Genomic DNA, 27,887 nt, shown 5'->3' on the forward strand with positions numbered 1-27,887 from the left:
TAGAAGTCTGCACCCACTTTGCCGGCTTCTACGACTACCAACTTCGGTAACTCGAGCCGCTCACTGCAGAAGGGTTTGCCAATCTCGCTGCAAAGTCAAGACTCACTTACAGACGCGCCCAGCGTTCCACGTACAGGGTGAACTTTAGGGTGGTATTTAAAAACGTTACTTTCGACCGGCTCGCCCCCAAAATCGGCTTCACATAATTCAAAAATAATTTCTTAACGCTTTCAGATTTATATCTCAACTCCAACACGTGCCCCCAAGAGCTTGGATTTCCTCAATCAATCTTTTTATACTTTTCTGGTGTAAAAGCGTTTTTTGGGACGCTGATTACGAAGTTGAACTCTAACTTTGAAAATATAAAGTGGCGGACCCAATATGGTGGACCAAAACCCCAAAAGTCACTTGATATTGTGATATATGATCTACTATTTTCAATTTCTTAATTTCGAGATCAGATTCCTAATCAGCGAGTTCGAAAACCCTCGACTACCGAGTTTTATCGAAATGAAATGTTTTTTTGGATTCTGCTCCACCAAATCAGATCCGCCGTTTTGAATTTTTTGACGTTGAGTCCAGATTCGTAATCAGCTACCCAAAAAAACCTCTCTACGTCAAATCTCATTTAAATCCGTTCAGCAGATTTGACGTGCCGCTGCAAGGGTTGAATGGAATCCACCCTCTTTGGAGCTCGGGTTAGAGTTGAGATAAAAATGTGAATAAATTAGGGAATTATTTTTGAATTATCTGGAGCCGATTTTGAGGGCGAGCCGGTCTAAATTCAAATATGACCTTTTTAAGGACCACCCCAGACTGCGTGGCTACTTCAAGGCGAATTTCCCGCCAAGGTATGAATACAAGAGAAAAACGAGGTTGAGGGGGATGAGGATGCCGAAGCGTCTCGACGCCTCGACTTATAATTGCAGTCGTCCGCTAGCGACGGGAGACACTTTGCTAAAAGGTAAATTAAAAATGGTAATTGATGGTAGAGTGGGAGAGAAGAGGATGACGAAGAAGGCGCGATGTCCTTCGATGGAATCTCTTTATCTTTTCGCTTCTCTTCTTTTTCTTCATCCCCGCACTTTCAGACCTCGAGAGCTGCGGGAGTGGGTGGAAATATTTTCTTCTAAATTCCCTTTTTGCAGCGGAAGGACGCCTCGCTAGCACCGAACCGTGAACGTATAGCAATACACTTGCGAGTCAATGACGCGTTCAATCCCAAATCCTCCGCATGACTACATCATACACCATGCATTCATACCTATAAGTATATACGTACGTGGTCTCATAAATATACCTGGATATGGAGGACGTCGCAGTTTGAATGATTCTCTGGCCCTTAATGTGGTAAAGGTACCCCGTGCTTTATATTTCGATGCACTCTTCGTGATTCGGGATCATGGAATAATGAAATTTAAGGGGTCAAGAGGTTGAAAAATCGATTTTTAAGGACTTTTCGTGAAGAGCCATTTCCATTTATTAATATAATGATTTGTATATATGTCGGGGCAACATTGAACTTCATTCCGATATTTTTTATTTGGAAAAATAATGATTTTTAAATAGTCTGGATTATCCGAAATAAAGAAAAAAAAAAGATCTAGTTGATGTAAGGTATTATGTCTGGTTTTTAGGCGAAGTAATAAGTAAAATATTAATTTTTAACAAAATGGCGACTTCTCAAAAAAAAAAATCCGATTTTCTATAAAAATTTTTGCCTTAGTTTCTTTATAAAATACAAAATATTTACCGGCGAGAAAAAAATCCTTCGATCAAGGACTGAAAGATACATGCATGAAGCTTGTTTAAAAATTTCAGACTGATGGGTTCAGCCGTTTCCGAGAAATCTTGTTCACCGACTTTGAAAACATAATTTTGAGAAAAACGCGGTCAAAGTTTCAAACGCTCCAGGGCGACTTTGCAAATGTGCGTGTAACTTGGAGAATATTTGTCGGATCGACGTAAAATTTTCTGTGTATATACCTGAACATATATATATATATATATATATATATATATTATTTATGTATGTATATATTACCAAAATGCAATTTTTAAAAATCGAGTTTAGAAAAATTCCGACCCTGGGCAACCCCTAAAATCATAAAAATGTAAATTTACGACGCATGTGTACCTATATAGCAAAAAGCGACAAATAAAAAATAAATGAAAGGAAATAAAAATGTCTGCATAAGAGCTCGTCCGTCAAAGCTGCCCCGACGTCGAGGATCGTTTCTGTTTCTTGAAGTCTCATTCCTATCGCCCGTAGAGTCAGGCCTGCAAGAAAGTCCCCGGTGTATTGAGTTGGAAGAGGGAGCGGAACGAGCTGTTGCGAGCCAGGAAAGATCAAGCTCAAGCTCAAGCTCAAGCATAAAGCTCAGGGCTCAAAGCTTCCCGGGGCTTTCAAGTTTCGAGTTCGAGATCGAACTCCACTTTCCTGTTGTTTTTCCAGCCTGGCTATGGGCAGGCACTCATCCCTGCCCCCCACCCAACCCCCCCGCAGATCGTCCCCAGGCCCCGAAACTATACCGAAAGCTCCCCAACCCCTTCCGAACGAGTCTGCCAAACTCTTGAGAACCGAATCCTGCTTCAACTTCTCTCCGTATCAAAACGAGCCTCCACCTAATCCTGCCACCTCGGTTATCGATACGCGAAGGTTTAATCGATGATGAAAAATGAATGATGGACCTTTTTTTATCTCGTTCGAATGATGTCGCTGGTTATTTACTACCTTCGATGTGTTAGACCCTTTGAGAAAATCTTTTCACAGCATTTACTCCCTCCTCGAGAAAGAAGAAGACGACTTATTCTTAAAGATAAATGGACCCCAGTGTCCGAATCAAAAGCTTTAGCGGCTGTGTAATCTCTGGCGATGTCATTTGTGCCAGTGACAGTGGACACACAGGATGCCAAAAAATCCCTCTACGTAATAGAAATGAAATTTAGTAGATTCGCATGACACAGTTTCATATATTAAGGAGACCCGCGAGTGAAATTTTAGCCCTACGATACATGTGTGCTGAGAAGCCGCTGATTTTTTTTTTTTATTTTTTCTTTGTTTTGGATAAAATCATTCCCCATGTCGAAAAATAATTTCGGAAAAATCTTGGACATTTTCGAAACTGATATTTTGGAACAACGAAGAATGAAAATTTATATGAATATACAAACCCCGTTACTACGAAATTTTTTATTTTTTTTTTTTTACTTTTACGTCTCACTTCCGCTACTTCTGCTACTTCTAGATCTATATCTCAAGAGAGTAGAAGTCATAAAACATGAAATTGAAGAGCTTGCCAGTATGAAAAAGTGCATTTTAGTGGTTTTTATTTACTTAAAAACGTATCTGCTCCTTTAAATACTTGATATCAAGATTCGTCGGTTATAATAAATAACAATAATAATCAGCGGCCTTGTAGCACATATGTATCGTAGGGCTAGAATTTCACTTACAGATCCCCTCAACCCCTTAGCAGTCGGACGAAAATGATATTTTCGTGCTACTTTTGGGTTGAAAAATAAAAAATCAGATTTCTCCTATAATTCAAAGACCTCAAAAACGATGATTTGCCAAATCACAGTCAAATCGATGTAGTAAAAATATGTTTTTTCTCTCAAATGCCCACATAAGTGTCATGACACAAAAGTGGCACGACTTTTTTCCGCCTATATATATGTCACTAACAGTCAAGGGGTTAAGAGTATGAGATAAAACTTTACAGGTACTTAGAAAGTTGAAAGTGATAAAACTCTGTCGACGTTGATTCGATTCTAACGTTTTTCCGCTATTCCCAAATATCGAGTCAGATATACCTATCTCTGAATGTGAATTCTTCAAGTTGAACCCACGAATTGTCACATCGACCAATGTGGTTGAATCGTAAATTGCAGCCCGGTGCACGAGTCAGTTTATGAGAAGCGATTCGACCCGAATCCGAGAAAAGTGAGTTTCCGGTGTAGTTTGGGGTAGGAAATTAAAATGCGCCACCCTGTACGAAGTACAGAAGTTGTGGCAGTGGCACGACCACCTCTAAGGCCAGAGCCGATCGATCCGGCGTTGCAGTTTCGGTGTTTGTCGTTTCGGGCGTAGTAACGCCGCCTGGCGTGCCTCGAGCTTTCAGTCAGCCAACTTCCAACCCGGTAGCGAAAGCTTCGCGCGAGCGCACTTTATCGCTCTGGCGGCTACAGGCAACGCACACTTCGCCGACATAAACGCGTAAAGTTCGTTTCTGGTCCCCGTCGCGTGTCCCGTAAATACGGGGGTCCAACGAACCGCGTAAATAATCAACAACAATTAAATTAAAAGCTCATGTCCCGGGAGGCCGCAAGCTGCGGATTGTCCGAAATACCGATGCTCGATGTTCGCGTTGATGTTGATGCGTGCAGATCTCGTTATTCTCGCTTTTTCGCTCGTTTCGTTTCATTCCAGTTTTCTATCGACGAATTGAATATTCGACGAGACACTTTGACAAATTTAATTATTATCGTTTGCACTTTGCGATATATTGTACCTAGCTCTCTACGGTGGAAAAATGTTTTCAACAAATATATGAAAAAATTTTATTAAATACCTCTCGTTTTATATCATGATTATTTTCGCGTGATTCGATCCTCTTCAGCGATTAGACAGAAATTTAATAACGCAAAGTTTTCAAATACTTTCAGAGTTTCGACGAAGAAACTGAAACTTGGATGATATATTTCATAAAATATTGAGCTCAAATTACGCTCAAGATAATCAGAGGTTAAAAGATTTGTTCAAAATTTCATTTGTTACAAATATTTAGAAGTATATTTTTCTGCACAAGCGGAGCTCTTGTGCATACATATTTCAACGAAAAAAAGGCACAACGTTATCGGGTTGAAAATAATTTTTCGATGCTAGCGCTGGTGACTTAATTGTAACAATTTTTCCAAAGCTTCAAATTATTAAAGCCATGCCTACGGAATATCTGTATAAATTCTCTCGCGCTTATGAATAGAAGATCGAAAAAATAAAGCTTCGATTAGCTTGCGTAAGCTTAATATATAGATATATGCGCAGAAATAAATGGTCCCCTGGGGTTGGTTCGACAGTCCTGCACCAGACGGGGACCCCTCATGGGGAAATTGACAAATACCTGATCGGATCCCGAGCTCCGCCGGCATTGTACGTCGGGAACAAAGGAATATATCCCCGGCATCGTAATTATCCAGGCTCGATCCTGTTAATTAAGAAGTCGCAAAGTTATACGATTTTATTGTCGCCTTTGTGGTCCGATCCTGTCTGACAAAGCCACAATTATTCCAAAACTTTTTATGAGGAAATTGGCTCCCGGTGCGAGTCGAGGTATTAATATTACTCGACGTTGGGTTGCGAAGAGATGAGAGAATATTCGTAACCGATACTTTATCAGAAGTTGGAGTTTAGGCTGGTAAGTAATACTTTTATACTTACATCATCGACAAGGGTTCGCTGAGTAAAATTCTTTGCGAATGTAAATACAACGAAAACCACGGGATTCAGTTAATACTATTATGATTCTTAGAGGAAACTCTGAATATTCTGAAATATCCGTTCCCATTAAAACTACAGATGAAATATTACGGATTCAGATTTCACGTATCGTATGACAAAATGTTATCTGCGTTGCGAAAAGGGAACAGCATATAATTCTCATCGTAATTTGCGAGAATATAAATGTCGTGGAACAATGGTTCGAAAGCTATCGATACGCAAAATCTTGTAAAGCTTTTTTCGCGCTGACTTGATTTCATGCAGGGATAATTATTATTTATAAACGTACAGTTTAGCGCCGGTCGGCTGACCAAAGTCAAGTTCTCAGGGAGGATTGAGGGTAAAGGTTTCGGAGCCGGGACCGAAGTTCAGGACTTGATTTACGAGGGAGGCAAAATGACGAGGGGTCGCCGCCCGGAGCCTTCGGCTTTTCGCCGCTTGACCATGTACATCATAGGTATACGTATTGTACGTACATAAAACGAAGAACGTTATACCCTGAAGTATAAGGTATATAATATACCCATCGCGTGTACGTGATGTAACGAAGGGGGGGCCGAAGCGTTATACACTGCAAACTGCTACGCCGGAGGCAATTTCACGGCCTATCGGGGTAACGAGACTCCTGGGGAAAACTTCGCCGCTGCTGCAGCTGCACCCCGACGACGCCTGAAGCGCATCGCGAGTCACGAGTCACGAATCAGCACTCCCAGGACGGGGCTACGACCCCCCAAAACAGGACTGCGGACATCGAGAAAGAGGGCGCAAAGTGATTTTTCTACCCAGACGTCTCAATCGTCAAATTAACCTTGAGGATGGATCTGTGGTGTATAAAAAAGGAAAGAATCACGAAACGAAGACTGAGAGAGTGCTTAAACTTAGGTGAATTAAGACCAAATACGTCATCTTAAAGGGTGGGGGGGGGGATACAGTTTGGGTGATCTAAAATCGTACCTATTTTTGGGATTTTTTTTTTCAAAGAAAATATACGCACTTAGAGCCATTTGAGTTGGACGGCTTTATTATATATATTTTCGAGGAAATTTTAGAATTTTTTTCATTGAAATCGGTAACAGAATATATAATAATCGTATGAGTTTACACCCCCCCCCCCCTTTAATGCAGAGAAACCAGAAAAAGTATCCAACAATAAAACAGCAGATTGCGTGTAACGATCTAACGCTTTACATCGAAATAGATTTATCTCATTGTTGGCAAAATTCGTGTCAAACTATCTGTGCGGAATTCATGATTGATGAAAAATATCGGTTATCGTCCGTTGAAGTCTGAAAAAGTATACGAATTTTGCATTCACGTTATAATATACGTACGCGATAATATATATCTAATTGTTAGTCGTCTCAAATTATATCACTGAACTATATAGATTGAAATTTGCAGTAGTAGACTTTTTTCTACGTACGTACCGAAAGAACAGTTTTCTTATAAACTTTGGTCAAAACTAACCTTGTTTCTTGATTCCAAACTTCTATTTTTTGATTTGTTCCAATTTCAAATTTTTTTTACCCTACTGTACTGTACTAACTGTTTTTGTACATATTTTTTACACTCTGATCGGGTCGAAATTACATTCTTTCCAGAAATCCGACAACGGGAAATTACAATTTTCGCCCAAAATTGGACAGAACGTTCCTTCGAATTTAGACAGGCTAATTCCATTCGAATGGTTTTGCATATCAAGGCGACATCCCTCGGGGCTGTAGGTATACATACCTATATATGTGTGTGTGTATATATATATATATATATATATATATATATATATATATACATATTTATTTATATATATGTATATATATATTTAATATATACGTGTATAATATTTTTAACATGGAAAGCGTATTTTTAGGGAGGGTCAAAAAGGTTGGAAAAAGGTCGCCCCCGCGGGTGGGAAAATCGACAAGGACCCCTAATTACATCCCTTAAAAGCGCGGAGCTGAGCCCGCGGGCTGAACTCACCGAGCTTCATGTTTGTATATGCACATTAATACACCTGCATAATCGCCTATCACTGTGCCCACTAACATTCTTCGGCAAATCACCTACCTTTACACGTCAGATGCACGTGCGTGCAGGGCGTCTGCTCCTCCCCCCCATTTCATCCCTGTTTCAACCCTCGACTCTCTCGCTCACCGCGTTATTTCCCGAGATGCCATTAGCCGTATAGATGACGGGGATGCGACCCGGAACCCCTGCAGACTACCCTAGTAGGATATTTTACATCCACTTTGGACCCAGCGATCATATTCCTCCTGCAGCAGCGATATTCTTGTTCCGACTAATCTTCATCGCGCGTATAACCGATAACAGCGCTCGTGATACGCTTCGCTGCATAGATTTCTCCATCAAATCGTCCCTCTCCATTCGCTGTAAACTTCACGTCACATATTGAAGATCTTGTTCCAAGATTACATCTCACAGGTATAAATTATATTATATAATATTATATAAACAATATTATATATTAAATGAAAATTATACCTTTGAGAAATATAAGAATGTCGAAAATTATTATTCTGTCTTCTTATCTCACCTCTCGTGTTCAAATACATACACCTTTGTGACAGATGAAGTTCAATGGTAAATGCGAACGACAGACGGCAGCACATGTACACCCGTACATGGCAGAACTTGCGAGCCAAATTCTACCGCCCCGGTCTCTCGTCGAAGACGAAATATCGACTAAACTACTCCTGCCACCATGTCGTTCGGCGTGTAACAGCCCTCGGCAACCGGCGAGTACTCGTAGCGATCTTACGGGCGAAACACTCTTCGAGGTGTCTCAATGGCGGCCATTTTGATTCCTTACCAACGCTCGAATTCGTTCACCCGAAATGTCGAATCACGTACTAGGTATGTAACCGCGCAACTTTGTACCTATCGACGATTTTCGGACTGCAACTGTAATAATAATGGTAATAAGAATGATCGGGGATACGATTAATTCTGGAACATTCCAATTCGCGAATCACTCGCGTTCATTTCCCTCCAAGACTTGTAAGCAGTAAATAGAGTAGATGCATAGTTCGCAGCTGGCGCAATCAGCACGAGTGCTACTCCCGTAATGAGCACACCTCGTAAATGCTCGCTCTTCTCGGAGCTATGCACCCCACGAGGGAGAACCAACGAAGAGAATAGAAAGGCGGATCCCCTGTAGCTACGTGCGTCAACCACTATTCGGCAAGATCTCGTCTTCGCGGGGAAGGTAAGAAATTAGCCTCTTACGCGTCGCTGAATGTACGAGGTGAACCTACCGTGAAGAGCTTCGCTGATGGCTTCGCGAAGCGATCGCGCCGAGGTGTTATTATCGTCGTTCTTATACCGGGGGACGGATTTTTCACCGGAAGTCGGTTACCGAATATTCTGATACAATTTTACGGCGCGATTCAGGTCGCTTGTAATGGTTTTGGGCGATGGTCAAATGGATGAAAGAAGATGCTCCTATAAAAGAGTGACGGGTCTTAGGTGGGATCGTTAATTATATTTATATACTACAGCGACGACGGGCTCGTGGGAAAATAAATATTCAAGTTTGTAGGGTGAAACGAAGGTCTGTATTATGCCGCGTAAAACGTTACCATAGCAATTAGAATTCTAATCAAGAAGTTGCGTTTAAGTCTAAGGCTGCGGTTACGACCGTCGAGCGACTGTTGCTGAAAGATACTCGCGTAGAGACGATATAAAATCGCTAAAACTGTTTTAAAAACAAGTCGAGGAGTTGGACTGCCGGTGGGATGCGGATGTACCATTATTGTTTTAAAATTAAATTATGTCCCTGCGAAACGACTCGGTGTGTGAGTAGAAAGAAACGATGAGAACGCGGCGCGAGCTTGTAGGATAATGATAATAAAACCCGCTGGCTATGCCAACGGTTATTTTTATTCTCACCACTGCAACGATTCAATTAACGCAAAAAGGACCCTTTTCCGTCCGACGTTTAGTCGAGTTTATTCCAAAGCTTTTATCGCGCTACATCTCAGGATCTACATGCCTTACCAACTTTATTCCCGGTAAGAAATAAACGAAGAAAAACGATATAACGAATCGTTGAAACAACGTCGTTTCAACCGTATCACCTCACGGAGAGTTTCAGGAATTATTGAACAGCTGGGCAAGAAAACTTTGGTAAACTTTGCGAAGCTGAATCGTATAATATATACGTGACTGAGAGTTTGACAGATTGGTTTATCCGAAGTTCCGAAACTCGCGTCAATAAAGCTCTTCGCAGTAGTTCGGCTTCTCTCATCACCGAGCTTTTTATTTCGATTCCGACTTCCTTTTTTCACATTCCATGATCGATGCCCGGCTCGATACTTCGCCCGAATTTCCGGCCTTACTTTACTCTTCGCGCCCTGTATTTCGCCTCCGACGAACCTGAAAGAAACAAGACAAACCCGGCAGTTCTTTTCGTGGTTTATGAACATCACGAAAATCCAAAGAATATCCTTCACAGCGGGCTGCGTATATGTATAGGCGTTGAACGACGTTGACGTGCGAAATGATCTGTGAGCCAAAACGGCTGACAGGTATTATCGATAATACGACACGTGAATTGGCTGCGGAAGGCAGGGAAAAGGGAGGAATCCCTGTCTCACCGTATCGGAGATCCCTTCGGACGGATTCGGTGAGGATCTGCGCGAAACGAAAGAAAGAAAGAATGAAGGATCAGACGAAGTGTGTAACAAATAAAGTAAGAGAGTGACGGAGAAAAAAGTGCAGAAAAATAAGGCATTCTCATTCCTTCCTCTCCTTCTAAATTTCATTATTCACTATAATTTATTCATTTATTCATTTATTCATTTACGGATTATTACAGTAGAATAGTTGGGTCGCGGTCGGTCTTTTTGTATATCGACACAATAATGTCTAATGATGATGTTATACATACATACAAATATATCATATATTTGTATATACATATCATATGTAACATATATTTATATGTATAGTAAATATATAGATGTTGTATTGATTTTATATATATGTATAGTATTTACAATTTATTTACAATGTCCTCGTAATATGCGACGTATTAAGAACACGCAATCTTACAAACCTAATTAAGCCATGCTCGTAGATATTATATATTTAGAATTACGTATACATATTATTATAATTATACGTCCAATGTCTCGATCCTTCTCGTCAGATATTCACCTACATTGATTGTATTTCTGTATATGTTGTACCGAAAAATCAAGAAATACTATAATGAAAAAACAGCGAGGAATACGGAGATTTTTTAAAATAATAATAATAATAATGATGATGATGATAATAATAATAATAATAACAACAGTAATAACAACAATGATAACAATAATAAAAATCATTAATGGAACGACCGAAGAAGAAACAAGTTGGATAAAAAAAAATACAAAAATAAAAATTGTAATCAAAGAAAAAAAAAGCAAAGAAGCGCGTCAATCGCTTCGTGAAATCTATCCATCTAATTATTAGAGACTAGAAAAATGTATAATATTATATACCTATAGCTGAATTTATTTTACATTGGATGGTTCCATTCTTTCTTTTGTTTATTGTAGGCATATATGTATACATATACATATACATATATACTATGTATGTATGTGTATATCATATATATATAATTAAATCGCATCTAAGTGCAAGTCTAAGTGTGAAGTGGGACGTCGATAATTTGAAGAGATGGATCAGCGCGTAGGAGAGGGCGAAGCAAGAGCCACGGAAGATTCTGGATATCGGGGCAATAAATCATCTTACGTGGTAGCTGGGATTAAAAATGAACACAATGAAGATACTTCAATTAGAGCTAGGAAAAATGAGCCTCAGATTTTGAGAAAAATCGACGTACTCGATGAAAGTAGTTCGGCCTCAGACACACCAATTTACACAGATAAGCTTTCCCCCGAAAAAAATATACTTGATGAAAGCTATGGTTAAGAACAGATTCGGCCTATTTCCGTGACTGCTGACAGCTCTGATAAACTAAAGCCCAATGGAACTGAAATGCACTGTGATGATGATGATGATGATGATGATGATGATGATGATGATAGTGTGTTTTTATTTGAGGGGAACTGCAATTACGTATTAGCGTCGTCTAAATATGGTGAAAAGAAGAAGCTTTATTACGATACAGTGCTGCCTACGATTAGAAATTATCTGGCCCTCGATGACAAAAACTTAATCTTGACTAATACGGACGAAAGTTTCCAACAAGTGTGGGTCGAAATGAAATCTCGGTCTACAAGCATACCCCAGTAGGCCCAACTTCACTTCCTGATCCAATGGATGTCAAACCGCTTGGCCAAAAAGAACCGGCCTTAACTGCTGAAGAACTGGCAGATCTTCACAGATCATTCAATGCTCGTCCAAGTGAAGACGAGCGAGTTGGAGATCCAGAAGATCTAACAGCTTCTCTGTTGCCGTTTCAACGAGACGTTCTCCCATGGTTTCTTTGGAGGGAGAGAAGTAAACACCTTTCGGCGGAATTTTCGCTGATGGTGTGGGTTCAGTTGAAACGTTGACCATTATTGCCCTTATTATTTTAACTATAACGGATGCACATGATGACGTCAATGATGAACTTAAGGATGGTACATTGGTGGTGATGGTACTTTTTAATTGATAAGATGAAACAGAAAACCATGTGAAACAAACAAAGTATACTATCTCTTGAACTGGGTCATAGAACTGATGGAGTAAAAGAACCAAGACGTTTGCCCAGAATTGATATAGTTATTACCACTTATAATTTAATTTGCAAAGATTATGAAGATGCCTCGATCCTCTACCAGATCAATTGGAAAAGACTTGTACTTGATGTGGCTCATACAGTACGCAATTATATAAACGAGACATCGGAAGCAGTTTGCAGGCTCTCAGGGCACTACAAGTTGGGCTTTAACTGATACACTTATACAAAACAAGGAATCAGATCTGTACAGCCTTTTGAAGTTTCTGAAATGTTCACCATTTGATGATCGGCGTGTCTGGAAGCGGCTGGTTATTAAGAATGCTGTTTAACACAAGAGACTAGCTATTGTCATGAATGATCTATATATTAAATCTATCTGATATCCTTTTTAGAATACAACAACAATAATAATAATAATAATAATCATTATATTACCTACATAATAATTCGATATGATTAAGTACCCTATAGATCGAAATCAAAAAATCACTTTGTGGTACAATGTCACGTGGTGTACGTGGCGTATACGTTACGTTACGTTTGAAAAATACAGTCTTTTATAATTATTAATAATAGCAATAATAGTTGCGAGTGAAAAAATCTTATAATCACGATACAAAACATGTATATATATATATATAATGATATATATATATGTATATGTAATGAATTATATTTCGACAATTTCAGAAATATGACCACCTTGACGTAACATATTTGCAATATGTTTTCATTGTTTTATTGTTTCTTAAACGAAGTCTGTATTTCAAGATTACATTGCAGGCCAATGATTGTAAAATTTTCTGAAACACGTTCCACGGAAAATCTTCGATGAGAAAAAATTATCACGGTGTCAATATTCGTAGTACAAAAATCGTTTGTATTTGAATACATGTAAAAAGCTTGGACCGCGAGGATTTTTCTTGTTCAGAGATTTGGCAAAAAGCTCTTGAGATCAATTAGAGATAATGAAAAAAAGAAGAACAGCGCTTTGAAGTTTTTCTAGAACTTCAACTGTTAATTATGTAAAAATTCAACGACGTCCCCCTTCAAGGTAGTCATACACGTATCGAAAGTTACAAGTATCTATAAAAACGGCTACATCTGGCAAAACATAGTCTATTGTAAACATAGGTATAAAACTAGCAAGTTTAAGTATAATAACAACCCCGTTGAGCGCGTGATGACAAGGATCATGAAATATGTCTATAGGTATAAGTTAGAGATAACAATGATGCAGAATCCGATTGGTAAGTAAAAAAAAAAAATAAAATAAAAAGAATAAACAATAAAAAATCATATAAACAAAAGAAAACTAACTTTTTTATTTGATAGAAAAGGGGAAGCGGTTGCAGTATTTGGAATAAATTTTATTACCGTGTATCCACATACCATGCGTATGCTAAAATTGTGCCATTAATCGCATAAACGATTGTACAACGTTCAAAGGATCAACGGATGAATCGCACAACCCTAATCATACGTACACTTGGGAACAATGAATCTCACAATCAGACGGATAATTTTTCCCACTCGACAGTTACGTTGGCAACACAGAGAAACCTACAGCGCCACGTTGGGCGAGCGCGAAACAAACTCAATCTCAATAAGCGTAACATAACCCGTGACCGTGTCAATCCAACAAGTCATTATTCTCGCGGTATTTTAAGGTTAGATTCGACGGTCATGGGTTATGTTACGTTTATTGAGATTGAGTTCGTTTCCCGCTGAGCCGACTGTGGCGCTGTAGGTTTCTCAGTGTTGCCAACGTAACCGTCTAGTGTAAAAAATTAGCCGTCTCAGATTCATTGTCCTCGAGTGTACAATGTCATACCTAAGATAATAGTGGGGGTCAATTTTCCTCCTCAATAATTTTCTCCAAGGTGTCAGACGATCCGTTATCCTTGTGATTAGCGGCGTTGCATCGGGGGAAAAATTGGGCGGTGCCAACGGGGCCGACGAGGAGGCCCTTCCTGAGGACGTTTAGGTACCCCTAGCTCTGCACTATGTCGTTGAGGTACTCGTCGTGGGTGGCGAGGAGGTGCCGAGGTACGTCCAGGGCCGTGTGAAGGGTGACGCAGACCCCCCGATTCAGGCTTACCGCCGGGTAGAAAACGCCGTAGAGATCGCGGAAGGCCACGCCGCCCTGCGGCTGGTCGTTTACGAAGAAACGCAGCGTGTGCGTCGTCTCCAGGTCCAGCAAAACGCCCACCGTCGATCCCTGCTGCACGCCGCCCTCAGTCCGTTGCGCGTGACCGCCGGCGTGCATGAACCACGACCTCTGACGGTCGATGTACATGCTCCAACCCTTGTCGTCTTTACCTGCGGGGAAAATACCGGGACGAACACCGTCTTGAGTCTCGCTCTACTACTCGAGTCGAGTGTGAAACGTAGCGAGAAAATAATTGGCGCGGAAAAGCGTCGGTGACATTTTTTTCACAATTTTTTCAACAAAGGAATGCGCGATGCTGTAGATACGCATATACATTAAGGTTGTCGTTATATGGAGTTCAAAAAAAATTCACTATTGAACGTGTCAAATCGGTGCCAAATAGCGAAAAAAAAAAATTCCCTATATTTTTCAGATTTCTACTTCATTCCCCTAGTCTCCCTGTTTGAGCGGGAAGTTTAAAACTTTTCGAAAATATCCTCATTCACTATATTTTGTACTGTATTTTTGTTTCAAAGTTATTCGTAGGCAAAAAAATCCACAATCTCGAATATTCATTGAGATTCGTCTTCTTTTCAGAGAAAAAAAATAATCGTTTTGTCAATCAGACATAATTTGAAGAAAAAAAAATTTGAAACAACACACTAGCATTCGTTTAGTCAGCACTGTAATAAAATAATCCACATGTCAACACTATTAGGTAATATCACAGTCGATGACGTGTTAATATTGAGGTTATTTTGTTACCTAATCTGATCATTTGCCATTTTGAAAAAAATGAATTAATGTAGGGGAGTGAAATAAAGACCTGAAAAAGTTGACGAATTTTTTTTTCACCATTTGAAACCGATTTGACACGCTCCATTATAGATTTTTTTGTTTGACGCAATATAGGGACCACCCTAATGTACACACTATTGGACAACGCCTTCGTGGCGTCAGAATCTGCATTTCGACACCATTTTCTTGACACATAACCTAACTTTTCAATTCTTATGGACGCAAAATCGTTATTTCTTCCCGTTTCAAATCATCCTAATATCGCATGAGATAGTGATACGTGATCAATTTTATGCTTGTCCAAGCAACCACTTGTGGAAAACAAGGTCACAGATCGTCAAAGTCGTCTGCGGCTTGGTTACGTTAGTTTGATTTTGAAACCACCAGATACAGCCTTGCAAACTGACTATCCCGGTAGTGTATATTTGAATTTCGTACAGGTTTGCCGATAATTTGATTAAGGTGTATTGAAATCTCTAAGCGACAAACTTTTGGACCCTTTCAGGATGAATGAAATACGATACTTTATATGTTGACTAATTTGTGTAAGATGATTCTTGGCGAGGGTTTTCGGGGTTCCCAATTGCGAATCTAATATCATGGTGCGAGTTTCCAACTTCGGAACGAGGAATCCAATTTCGTGGATGGAAGGGTATGGAAACTAATGGAAGTCGGCTTTCGGAGTCGTTTGAACTGTCATGATTTAAAAAATACGGCTCCAAGATTGCGGATCGGAAAAGAAGGAAATAATTTAGAAAAACCGAAAATCGAAAGTTTTTTTTTAACGTTTTTGAATTTCATTATATCGATATCAGACTTGGCCGAAAAACTGTGACTCACTGATTTCTGAACAATTGACGCACGATAATTCTTTGTTTACTGTTTTGGAATCTAACAATTTTTATACCTGACTATTCTAACGGTCGATGCAGAAAAATATGGACACCGATTTCCATGAAAATCGAAGGTTGTTTCAGATTTCAGGCCATCATTTAATTCGTAAATAAGACAAAAAAAAAAACGGTCTTGCAATGAGACATCGCAAAGAAAATATATTAAAAGAATAAAATAAAATGAAAACAATAAAAGTTTCAAGAACAAGAGTCTGTAGTCATGGACTTTTGACCTTTTACCGAAACGCGGTGAATCAATAGCTTCGTCTCGATATTACAATCTCCTTTGATCCTTCGCCCGGATGAAAAACCAAGAGAAGAATAAAAAGCGGTAACAGAGAAATGAATTGCTGACAAAATTACGTCAGGATATAACACCGAATAAATCTGAATGGTCCGACAGATCGATCTGGAATAAACGAACCACCGAATTCCATTGATCATGACAATGAAAATTATGAAAACAATAACAATAACCCGTTAAAAACTCACCCAGCATCTGATCGCGGGCAACGTCAGCACGAGCAACTCCAAAGGCAGGATCGGTGTCGCTGTGATATCGGTCGATGGTCAATTCCCAGTAATGAACACCTCGGGAAAATCCAACACTCGAAAGAACGACCCGATGCTCGTACCCCTCGCAAGAGGCGCTCGTCGCGTCCTCGGAGACAGTGACTTCCTGGGGAACTCCGGGACCCATTCCCATCCCCGAGGACATTCCAGATCCCATCGAGGCACCCAGAACCGAACTCGAAGGACCGACGGCCCAGGAGAACCAGGCGACTGGTTCACGCCGCGGGGAAATGTACAGGTGAAAATTATTGCGGGGTTATAGATTTTACCGCAAGGGTTAGAGGACAGTTTTCTTTAAGGGGATGTTTGCAGGAATTTCAGTTAATTTTTCTTTCTCGTGCAGGAAGAGTTTTAAAAATTTTTACCAGTATCAGGTACGCATGGATAGATGTCTTACATATTTTAGAGTAAATTTGCCTCGTTAGATTCTCGTTTAAATACATCAAGGTGATGCTCGGAGTGCAATTTTAATAGAGGGTAAAAAGGTGGAAATTCATTTCGCGCAAGGTTTCTCACTTAATATTTCTAGCATAGCATACGGATTTTTCTGACATAATCTACATGGAAATGCACACAAATTGTCATAGAATTTCTTCAACAGCTTCATTTTGACGGAAGATGTATCATTTTTTTAAATCATGACAAAAAACGAACCGTTTTTCAACATAAAATTTAAGGTATATCACTAAGAGGTGAGAATTTGAGAAAAATTCTATGACGATACGTGAAAAATACTTAAAAAAGACAACGTGTAAAAATTTCAGGTGAATCGATCAGAAACTGTATCAAAAACCTTGCGTGCAACTTTGAAAGATCAAAAGTGAAAAAAAATACATACAAGTTTATACTGTTTAAAAAAAAAAAAAAAATACAGATTTTCAACGGCTACAAATTTTTTTCGGACCAAAATTGATACGGGCTCGTTTAGAGAAGAGATTTAAGTGTACAAAGGTGCAAAGATTTTTTTACCGTAAATACCCCCTCAATTTTGATCGATCTAGTGACATTGAAAAAACCTTTAATTTGTTCACATGATTTTTAATGGTTCACGAGGGCGAGTTTTTTGAGCAACTTTCCATCAGTCGAGTCAAGTTCTCGCGTGTCATTGTTTGACTTTCAAATCCAAAAGGACTTTAAACTGGCGGCTAGAGTTCCGGTTTGAGTACCCGACGGGTGTTTGAAGAGGAATTTGTGTTCTTAACCACGTCTCGTAAAACGGAACGACAAACGAGAAAGTAAAATAAGAAAAAAAAAAAAAAATGAACATGAGAATAAAAAATACAGAAGAAGTTTGTCGGTTGGTCAGGTGGTGAAAGCGGTCTTACTCGTGAACAAATTTTGGGCGTCAGGGTAGAAAAGCCGTAGGGTGAAGATGTAGTGAAAACAGCGAGTGAAGAGGAAAAGGGAAAAAAAGGAAGAAGAGGTACGGCGGAAATCAGTGAGAGAGAGGGAGAGAGGTCGGACTTACCCTCGGCAGTTTGTAGGCCGATCAGTTCGGAGTATTCCCCTTCACCGGCACTGTTGAACGCCCGCACCCTCGCGTTGTACAGGGAATTGAAGTGGAGACCATCGACCGTGCAGATTGTCTCTCGTCCGCAATAAACCTCCTGTGAACCGGCAAGTTTCGATGCCTTAAAAATCGGTCGAGGCAAGCAAAAAAGGAGAAAAGCAGCACACGGCAGAACGAAGGAAAACACACAGAACGAGGGTTTCGAGTCACATATTTAAGGGGCAAAAAGAGGATGAAAAAAGAACAGGGGGAACAAGGAAGAGCTTGGAACCACGCGAGGTGAAAAATTGAGACTTGCCGCGCTCTCAAGGATGAATGGGCTTCGCTTTCTGAATCAAAAGTTAAGAATAGAGAGAAAATCGTTGGAAAAGTTTCCCGCGATGTTATTTATCGGGTCAAATACACCGGAGTTTAATCATTTTTAATGTTCTGACTACACGGATATGCAAAACTAGAATTTATTTTTCAACTGCATGGGATGTTTTTGGTAAATATTATGTTTTCGAGTGCGACGAATCCAAAAATTACTTCCATTTTTCTCTATCGCGTACAGTATTTTTATAATATATAAGGTGTTGGCATAGAAGAAGCGTAACAATATTGAAAAAACCACCGTTGTATCACAATGAACTAAACAATATTTCTTGTACAATTAAACAAATAATTTCCTTATGAAATGTATTCAACATTCCGTGTTCATTCTTTTCGACTGTGAAACTTTTTCTTCTACTATTTGATACACATCCAAACACGCTTCCGCTTTTCATTTTCTCTTTCTTTCCCTGTTTGTATTTATGAAAATTTTTAGAGTCAATAATGTGATACCAGATTTTGAATTACACGGGAGTTTCACTCCATGAGTTCAAAAAAAGAAAAAAAAAAACCGACGTGATGGATCCATTTGAATATTTTTCGTGGTTTCAGTGATTGAAAAACCTATAAGAAACAGTATAAAAACACTTGTTCAGTTTTTTGATTGCAAACCTGTGTTACAACCTCTTTTCAGATTGTCGATATCTTAACTTGTGACGTTCGATTTTGCTTGGGTCCATTTTTATTACATAGCACGGATGTTGTTACATTCCCGTTGACCATCATTGACGCAAATGACTTTGCCGAAGATTTTTTAACAGGTTTTTTTTTTTCTCTCTTTTTTCACCATAACTCTATTCAACAGACCAATTCGTCCATAACGACGCGAAACGAGAATTTAAAAAGCACAGCTCACTCTGAACTCCCCGCCACAACCATCGTCAAGTTCTAGAAGATAGCCTTCGACGGCTGGTCCTCTTTGTCCACCACTTCCTCCTCCCGGAGGCTGCCAAGCAACGGTAACGCTGTTGTTCTCCGCGCTGCATTCTTCCGGTATTAATTGAGGTGCACCGGGTGCTGTAACACGGGGAAAATCCACGTTACACCAAGAATCGGGATGGACGTCTCACATTTTTTAAGTTGCAAAACTTTTGAAAAAAAGAATTTGTCCCTTTAGAGCTCAGAATGTGTGGAATGATCCTGTGAATAAACAAGTAAACAGGATAATAGAAAAATGTGATTTGAATAACCATAATAATCACATGATTCTTAAATTCCAAAAACCAAGAACACAACTGGTGAACTAATTATAAAAAAAATTTAGTGTGCACAGCAGTCGGTGTATGATTTTCCTGTACGAGATTTTTGTGTAGGTATCATTTTTTTAGTATCATTAAATTTCCCAGGTTTTGTCCAAACTATAGATCGAATAAAAAAATGTCACGCATTTTTCGACTTCTGTAAGGGACTCGCAAAAACGTAGGAAATTTCAAACGAGTTCACCGAATTTCGTATTATAGAATTCCAACATTGCGAATCATATTCAGGTATTCAATTACAAAGTAAGACTTTTTATAAGTAATACTTTGTTATAGATATATTATGATTGAACGAAACGGGGAATGGAAGAGGAAACATTTCCTCAAATTTCATTGTCGACTTCATCTCGATTTCAACATCTGAGGAGCAATGAATAACACTCTGATACAGGAATTTCGTAGGATTTCACGCGATATTGAATACAGAAGCTGATGCAACAAGAGAGAGAAAGAGAGACAGAATTATATTCCCTCTCCTTCCGGGATTTCGGGAAATTTTACCTTCGGTATGAGATATCAGAGATATCGTACAACTGTAAACAATTCGTACTTATAAGATGTCCGCGTTAAAGGTACAATAATTTCACAATAAATCTGGAGAATTACCCTCGATTTCGGTACGCGAGACATCGGAAGAGAAAAACTCCGTGAGGGTTTCAAAGGATTTCTTAGGACTTCGGAGAATCCGTGAAATATCAAACGTGATCGTAGCGAAAAATTAACCCCTCGATTGGGAAGACCTGACGAGGATGAAGTTAGTAGCGTTTTTGTAACTATTCATGTTTAGGAAAAATCGTTATTTCGCACCTTTAGGGGTTCTTCAAGGATTTTTCACGAAAAGACGTTTCAATTTATTAATGTAAGAATTTATATACATATTCGGGTAACATTAAACTTCTTTCTGATATTTTTTATTTGTAGAAATAATGGTTTTTGAAACTGCCATAGCCGATCTCCGGGAGCAGCTTTAAGAAAAGGTTTACCTCTGGACTGGATCATCCGAAATGAAAAAACAAAAAGGATTTAGTTAATATCGGGTATTTACTGGTTATTGGTCGAGGGAATAAGCAAAATATTAATTTTTAACGAAACGGTAGCTTCACAAACAAAAATTTGACTTTCCATATAATATTTCGCCTTAATTTGTTTATAAAACAGAATATGTTAACCAGCGAGAAAAAAACCTTCGATAAAGGACTTAAAAATACATTCGTAAAGCTTGTGTAAAAATTTGATACTGATCGGTTCAGCCGTTTCCGAGAAATTTTGCTCGTCCGAAATCACCGACTTTAAAAAACACAGTTTTCAGAAAAGCACGTTCAAAATTTTAAGAGCACTTTCAAACGCGCCGGGACGTTTTTGCAAATGTGCGCGTAACTTGAAGAATATTTATCGGATCGACATGAAATTTTTTATGCATATACTTGAATATACGTAAATTACAGGAATAAAATTTGAAAAAAAAAAATTGATTTCGAAAAATCTAAACTAGGTATACCCCATTCAGCAATCTCCTAAATTCAGTAAACCATGATAAACAAAACATACTCTTATTTTGAAACGTCAATACCTTAAAAAAAAAAACATGTTAAAATTGCGCAATAACGATTTTTAACGTTACTAACTTCAGTCAATCGAACAAGTATTATTCTATATTAACGCAAGTTTTCCTGCAAAAGTAACCGCCACTCTGCTTTTGGCCATCCGACAAAACATGGCTGCGCTTGTATCATGCAGGGACGAAATTTCGGATCGACGGTCTCCGAGGCGGAAATCGTTCCGCATAGACAGCCTTTGACTCCCGAGACATAGTTGTTCCTGGCACTCGGGGTCGGGTTAGTTCGGGTCGGCGTGTGCCCACCCTGGGAAATAGTTTACCGCATTGTTGACAGTGTGCCTCGTTTGTCCCTACGAGAATCCCTGTGCAGGCCGCTAATAAACTTCGGAAACATCAGCAGGGCGGTTGACAAAGACAAAGGTTTTCGTAGCGCAGACGTCTATCCTCTTGTATATATATATATATACGGAACGACGTGAACGAAATAAGCCCGAGATCGTTAGAATCGCGGCAAAAACACAAGAGTTTAGTTTATTAAGAACGTTTCAATTGGGATCAAAAGTAGAAGCGTGACTAGAGCAATATGGCGTCGCAACTGCATAACAGCTGATCAGTTAAGCTAGAATGTACGAACATAGGGAAACAGGAAACTTCCTTCATTTGATTCGACTTTTGTTTAGATACGTCGAGTTGTTACCAAGTGAAATACACGTTGAAAAACGATTTTTGTAATTGAATCCCACCCCGTTAGTGTGGTATTTTTTCCTGCCACCAGATGGCATCCTCCGATATTTCAAAATCCAGTTTTACGATAATTTATCAGATTGTTGATATCTAAACTTGTGTCAATCAAATTTGATCACATTCTCAAATAAAGTCGCTGAAGATACGTTATTGTAAACGGATTTTTCCACTTTTCCCAACTTTTTGTTCAGCCGTCCGTCAGATTTATCCTTAAATTTCGTTTCGCCCAACGCGATATCGGCGGTTAAACGCGCTCGCGAACTTCTTTTTTCTTTTCTTTTCTTTTCTTTTTTTTTCATCTTACTTCCTTTCTTCCGGTCGGTCGGTCGAGCCGCAGGGTGACTGGAACTCGATTCTCGAGGGACAGATAGACTGGGATATCACAAGAGGGATAAAACATCCCCAAAGACCTCTTCGCTAGCAGCGGAAAGGCTGTATGAACTCGCCTGGATGCAGTCAGGTGCGCGAGACCAAGGCGGAGAAACACGTGTAACGATTTCGAAATGAGTTTCCCCGAGAAAAGGCGATCTTGTACTACAATTCGCGATTTCGTGAAACTTGTATACGCTGCATTGTAGATTTTGAACTCTTTTAAGTTAACATGTTACGTGGAATAGTCACGGAACAAGTTCCGATAGTTAGAAGATTTAATGAAATTATACGATATTGTTTCACTGCGTTTTGCAATATAGGTGTATCGAATATTGAGAGAAATATTTTTGAAAATAGATCGTGAAGTGAAAATTTCGTAAAATTATAGAAAGTCGTTGAACGCGCTAGCGTAGTATAAAAAATCGCGTTTTGATCGTCGAATTTATTATAACCATCTGAAATGAGATTTCACTTTCCATGCGTTCTTAATTTTGGATAATTTTGACGTAATAGATTTTTACCCGACGATATTTCGGCAACGGATGAACGGATTTTGATGATATTGGTCTCAATCGACGCGGTATTTTTCTAACTTGAAGCTGGTTAGATTTTGAGAAGAACTGATTGAACTGTTCCCGAGCTGTTTTCAAAAACGTAATTTTTTTTTATCAAGTGATAACGCGAAAACGGATCGACCGATTTTTAAATCACTTATGACACTCGGTCTGGATTAATCAGACTCAATGGCCGATAGTAAAATCATCGGGTCGAAAATTGTCAGTCGACATTTCCTGCCCATTGCGACACCTCGAAGCATGCTTTTGTCCATACTTCAAAAGCAAATCTATAGACACGAACAACGTAGCTAATCGTCAACATGTGCAGATCGCTGAACTCGTTTTACGATCCGGTTTTTGCCGTTTACCAATGACCGATTTCCACCCCGTGTAAATTCTATTTAGTTCCAGTCGAGGTTCCAATGTTGTTCTAACAGATTCCGACAGAATAATCAATCGTCCTTGTGTTGTTTGTGTTCGTGCAGTGCGTGCATGTACATTCTTTACCCATATAATGTATCCTCATCATCCGTTTCGGATTGTTTGATTGTTTGATTGCTTTACCTGCGGTCGGATAACGGTCCTCCCCCTCGGCGGCTGCAGCGTCCAACATTACAACGCTGTTTATAACACGAACATGTATTGACAAAATCTAACCTAACGGCCAACGCCCAGATATCAAATTTGGAGCCGAAAGAAACTACGGTTTCCGGTTTTCTTTTGAGAATTTTTAATAAATCCCAAAGGCGAAAACATGAAACTTTAACGCAGTTTCTAATTTTCTCTCTGCATCCGCTCCATCGATTCACGTTACATTCGTATATCATGAATTCAATTTTTCGTTCATGAGAAGCTTCTAATCGCTGTCCAGAAGGGATGGAATTAAAGAAATTCAATTTTAGTTTTTGAAAAGTTCTGAAACAGGTCTTGTGATTGTTTCATTTATTCAATTGCAACAGATCGTTTAAAGTTTGTAAACACATCGTCTCACGTTATGAAGCTTTCTTCATCTCAGTATCTCACAAGCTTCAAAACTCGAGAGGAAATTTTAACACTGAGATTGAATTTAGCAGCGTTATAATAACATGGATATTGGACAAAAGCACATTATTTTTCAAATTTATAACCACTTTTGATGCGGTGGGGTTTGTAAAATGTGTCTGACAGTCTATGGACTCTGATGGAGAACAAAGATTTCCTAAAAATTCAAGGTTCCTCCATGAAATTATTCAATAACATACAGTGGGTGTTAGTTTAAAGACGAAACAAAAAATTATATGTATATATATATATATATAATTACCCTCACGGAAAAAACCCCAAATTGGGTGTAAATTCGTACCCCTAACTTTTTTCTTATGGGAAATTAGCATTATCTATGAGTTGGGGATACGAATTTACACCCAAGTGGGGTTTTTTTGTCCGTGAGGGTATATACACACATAAGATGTCCCAATTTAAAAGACGCATCAGTTTGTCAACCGACCTGATGGTTCAATTGGAAAGTGTGTCCTACAAAAGTTGTACGGTTCCGAGGAGGATTCCATTTAAAAAAAAATTGGTCCATCTTCCAAAGCATCACCACCTGAATTGCTGGACCGCGTGAAAAAAGTTCTTCACGTGTTCCTCTCCGAACCATACAACTTTTGCGGGACACATTTTCAGATCGAACCATTGGCTCGACTGAAAGGGTAATGCGTCTTTTAAATTGGAACAGTCTGTATACATACACATATATATGTATATATAAATCCCGATCCTCTCGACGAAATGAAATCTCAGAGCGGGCGGTGAGACATCGAGTGACAACAAGTGAGGGCAGCATGTTCGACAGACTTACGTTTCAGCTGTACGAAGGTGAGCTGATCGATGGCCCTACGAAGGGGTTTGTCGTCTAGGGTGAGATCCAGGAGGGGCAGCCTCGCGGCTTCCTGAACACCCTCGGCTGCGCCCCAGGAACCGGCGGCCGTCGAGGCCCTGACCGAGAGCATGCCGCCGACCTGGAGGAAGGCCGTGCTGTCCGTCTCCTTGAGGGCCTCGATGCAGAAGGTCAGGAGGGCCGTCGTCGCCTGGAGGTGTGAGGCGCATCTCGCGACGTATTCTCGGAGCGACCGAACCCGGTTGTCGCGAGTCTGTCGAGCCGCGTCGATCAAACGACCCTTTCGGGCATGGATCTGACCCACCAGGCTGGCCACCGTGTCGTCCACGTCCCTCTCCAGCGCTGCGCACTCTTCCTGTAATGGGAAATTCGCGGCTTTGTAACCTCCCGTTTCACTGTTTTCAAAGAAAAAAGGGAGTTATTGTAATCGGTGTAAAAATTAAAAGTTGAGCTTTCGCTAGATCTCCATGTTTTCAGTTTCGAGAATGAACGTCTGGTTGTGTGGATGTACACTTGGGGGCAATGGATCTGAGACTGCTGTTTTTTTACACTAGACGGTTACGTTGGCAACACAGAGAAACCTACAGCGCCACAGTCGGCCGAGCGCGAAACAAACTCAATCTCAATAAGCGTAACATAACCCGTGACCGTGTCAATCCAACAAGTCATTATCCCCGCGGTATTTTAAGGTTAGATTCGACGGTCACGGGTTATGTTACGTTTATTGAGATTGAATTCGTTTCGGGTTCGGCCGACTGTGGCGCTGTAGGTTTATATGTGTTGCCAACATAACTATGTAGTGGAAAAAATTAGCCGTCTCAGATTCGTTGTCGCCAAGTGTACATGCACGTACGTGATCCATTTTTTTGTCCGACGATGTCTCGAAAACTAGTTACCGGATTTCAATAAATTTGGTCTCAATCGATGCGTCTTTTCCAAACTTAGAATTTATTAGATTTCGGCTTTGATCAGTATAGTACTGTTTCAATTATTCAAATAACAAAGTTCCAAAAAAATCAAATAAAAATGTTAATATCTTGAGAACGCATGAATGGATTTGAATGAAAATTGGTACCGTGAGGTTTTTTGGGTCGTTGATCAAGATTCTAAGGTCAGATTTGCAAAATTTAAATTTGGCGTATATAATGACCTGAAAAAAAAAATTTGAGAAAGAAGAAATGGTACTTATGCCACAACGACGTCTGGGGAATTTTGGTGAAACAACTTCTCTTTTCTTAATTCGTTAATTCGACTGCATTTCGGAAATATCAGGACATAATCCGATCTAGAATTTTCTGCTCTGTACAATGGTCAAGTCATTTTTCATCTGTTGATAGCAATTGAAAAAAAAAAGAATTGCTAAAAACGTCAAATTCTGCCGTTTTCCTGAGGGTTGGAAATCCTTATACACACAAAAATGCAGCAATATCCCGAATGTTTTAATTTTATTTTATTTCAGACCTATTTTGACCGTACTAGAATAGTCCATATTCCATGATGCGAGTTGCGTTAAAAGGGGTAATCCTATCTCTTCTCCCCTCTTACTGGAACCCTCAGGGAACGTCGGCTCGTAAGAAATTCTAATTAACACGCCGGTGCAGGAGAGCTTAACAGAGATAAAGTGAGAAATGAGGAATGAGAGAGAAGCGGTATCCTCTTCGCACGTTTGACAGAGCTCGAGTGACGAGATGAACTGGAAGCTGGAGACTACGAGCATCGGGAGGAGTAGAAACGCGGGATAGACTATACGTTGCCGGTCCAGGTAGAACACAAGGATAATAACCGCGAGGCAACAAACTCACGTGAACTTTGTCCGTCATTCCTTTCAACCTCTGGATAAACTCGGTCGTGGATCTCGCCCGCTCGGACAGCTGTTGCAGATTCTGTGATAACTCCGTCTGAAAGTAGAGGAAGAAAAAGGAAGAATTATTTTACCGCTGTTTATCAAATTGAAAGGAAATTTCGACGAGGATTGATGGAGAAAATACTGTTTATTAATTTCATCGTGATATTTTTTAATAAGTTATCGTTATATTTTTAACCTACGAAGACCTTTTCAATAATGCTGTGAAATAGAATATAAAATCTCTGATATCCATGCGTTTTTTTTTATTTATGCTGCTGGCATCGATAAATAATATACATAATCAACTAATGACGATATTTAATTGGCTGCTGATAAAAAAAGGAAATTCATTTCAGCTAATTTGTATAGAAAATAATCTTCCGAATGTAATTAATCAATCGTAGAGTGACAATATCGAACGAATCTACTAGATTTTTAACGATGTTGAAGTGTTTTGAAAGAAAGCATCGATTTCTAACAATCAGCTTTCGTCCGAAATTAGAATACTTTCCGTTTTTGTATTTTTTAAAAATATATCTGCAGATCATAACGAATGTTATAAATTAATTGTGAAACCAATAAAAATATACCGATTATTGGCCATATACTTAAGAATGACCAAAATTAATTGATTTTGGATTAAAGCGGTTATTTTTTTACCGATAAATCGAGTATAATCGATTATTTTTCCTCACAATCGGTTTTTGTTTATTACTCCCATGAACGACGCAATGCAATATCAATTAATGTGATTAAAGTATCAATTATTATCATTGTCTTACTTACTAAGTATCTGTTTCACATGATTAGTAAAAGATAAATGAACATTATTACCTGAAATTGAAAAATATTTTGAATAAAACTATAAACTATCAAAAAACTTTTCCGCTATTAAGACCAAATGTACGAAAACTAACGAAATTTCGGTATCAACAACACCGTTTCAAAAAACTACGAAATAATCGTTGAATCCATTAATTCTTACCGATTCAATCGAGTCCTGTTCAATTATTATTTTGGACCCGATAAATCGATGCATCGATTGTTTTTAACTTACCGGCCATCGCTTACGTCGGGCAAAACAGCCTCTTCAAAAACGCATTAAGCGAAGACTTTCACTGACTTGACCTAAAAAAAATTTCAAACCGCAGAGCCTGGCTCACCCTAAATG

General features: G+C 39.3%; 1 protein-coding gene across 2 annotated transcripts in view; it reads right to left on the minus strand.

Annotated features, from left to right (window-relative positions):
* Window positions 1-14,179: 14,179 nt before the first annotated feature.
* LOC124178032 (E3 ubiquitin-protein ligase TRIM9) overlaps window positions 14,180-27,887 on the minus strand; it is a 52,249-nt gene continuing 38,541 nt past the window's right edge. The window contains exons 3-9 of one of the 2 annotated variants that reach the window (XM_046561104.1): window positions 26,673-26,768; window positions 24,832-25,225; window positions 23,556-23,588; window positions 19,358-19,518; window positions 18,088-18,226; window positions 16,539-16,829; window positions 14,180-14,525 (exon numbers count right to left, since the gene is read on the minus strand). In XM_046561104.1, the coding sequence (XP_046417060.1) occupies window positions 14,197-14,525; window positions 16,539-16,829; window positions 18,088-18,226; window positions 19,358-19,518; window positions 23,556-23,588; window positions 24,832-25,225; window positions 26,673-26,768 (1,443 nt within the window). In that variant the 3' untranslated portion in view covers window positions 14,180-14,196. The remainder of the gene's footprint in view (window positions 14,526-16,538; window positions 16,830-18,087; window positions 18,227-19,357; window positions 19,519-23,555; window positions 23,589-24,831; window positions 25,226-26,672; window positions 26,769-27,887) is intronic. The other variant, XM_046561105.1, reaches the window with a different exon arrangement.

Source organism: Neodiprion fabricii, chromosome 3 (assembly GCF_021155785.1).
Source record: "Neodiprion fabricii isolate iyNeoFabr1 chromosome 3, iyNeoFabr1.1, whole genome shotgun sequence".
In the NCBI taxonomy this organism is placed as follows: domain Eukaryota; kingdom Metazoa; phylum Arthropoda; class Insecta; order Hymenoptera; family Diprionidae; genus Neodiprion; species Neodiprion fabricii.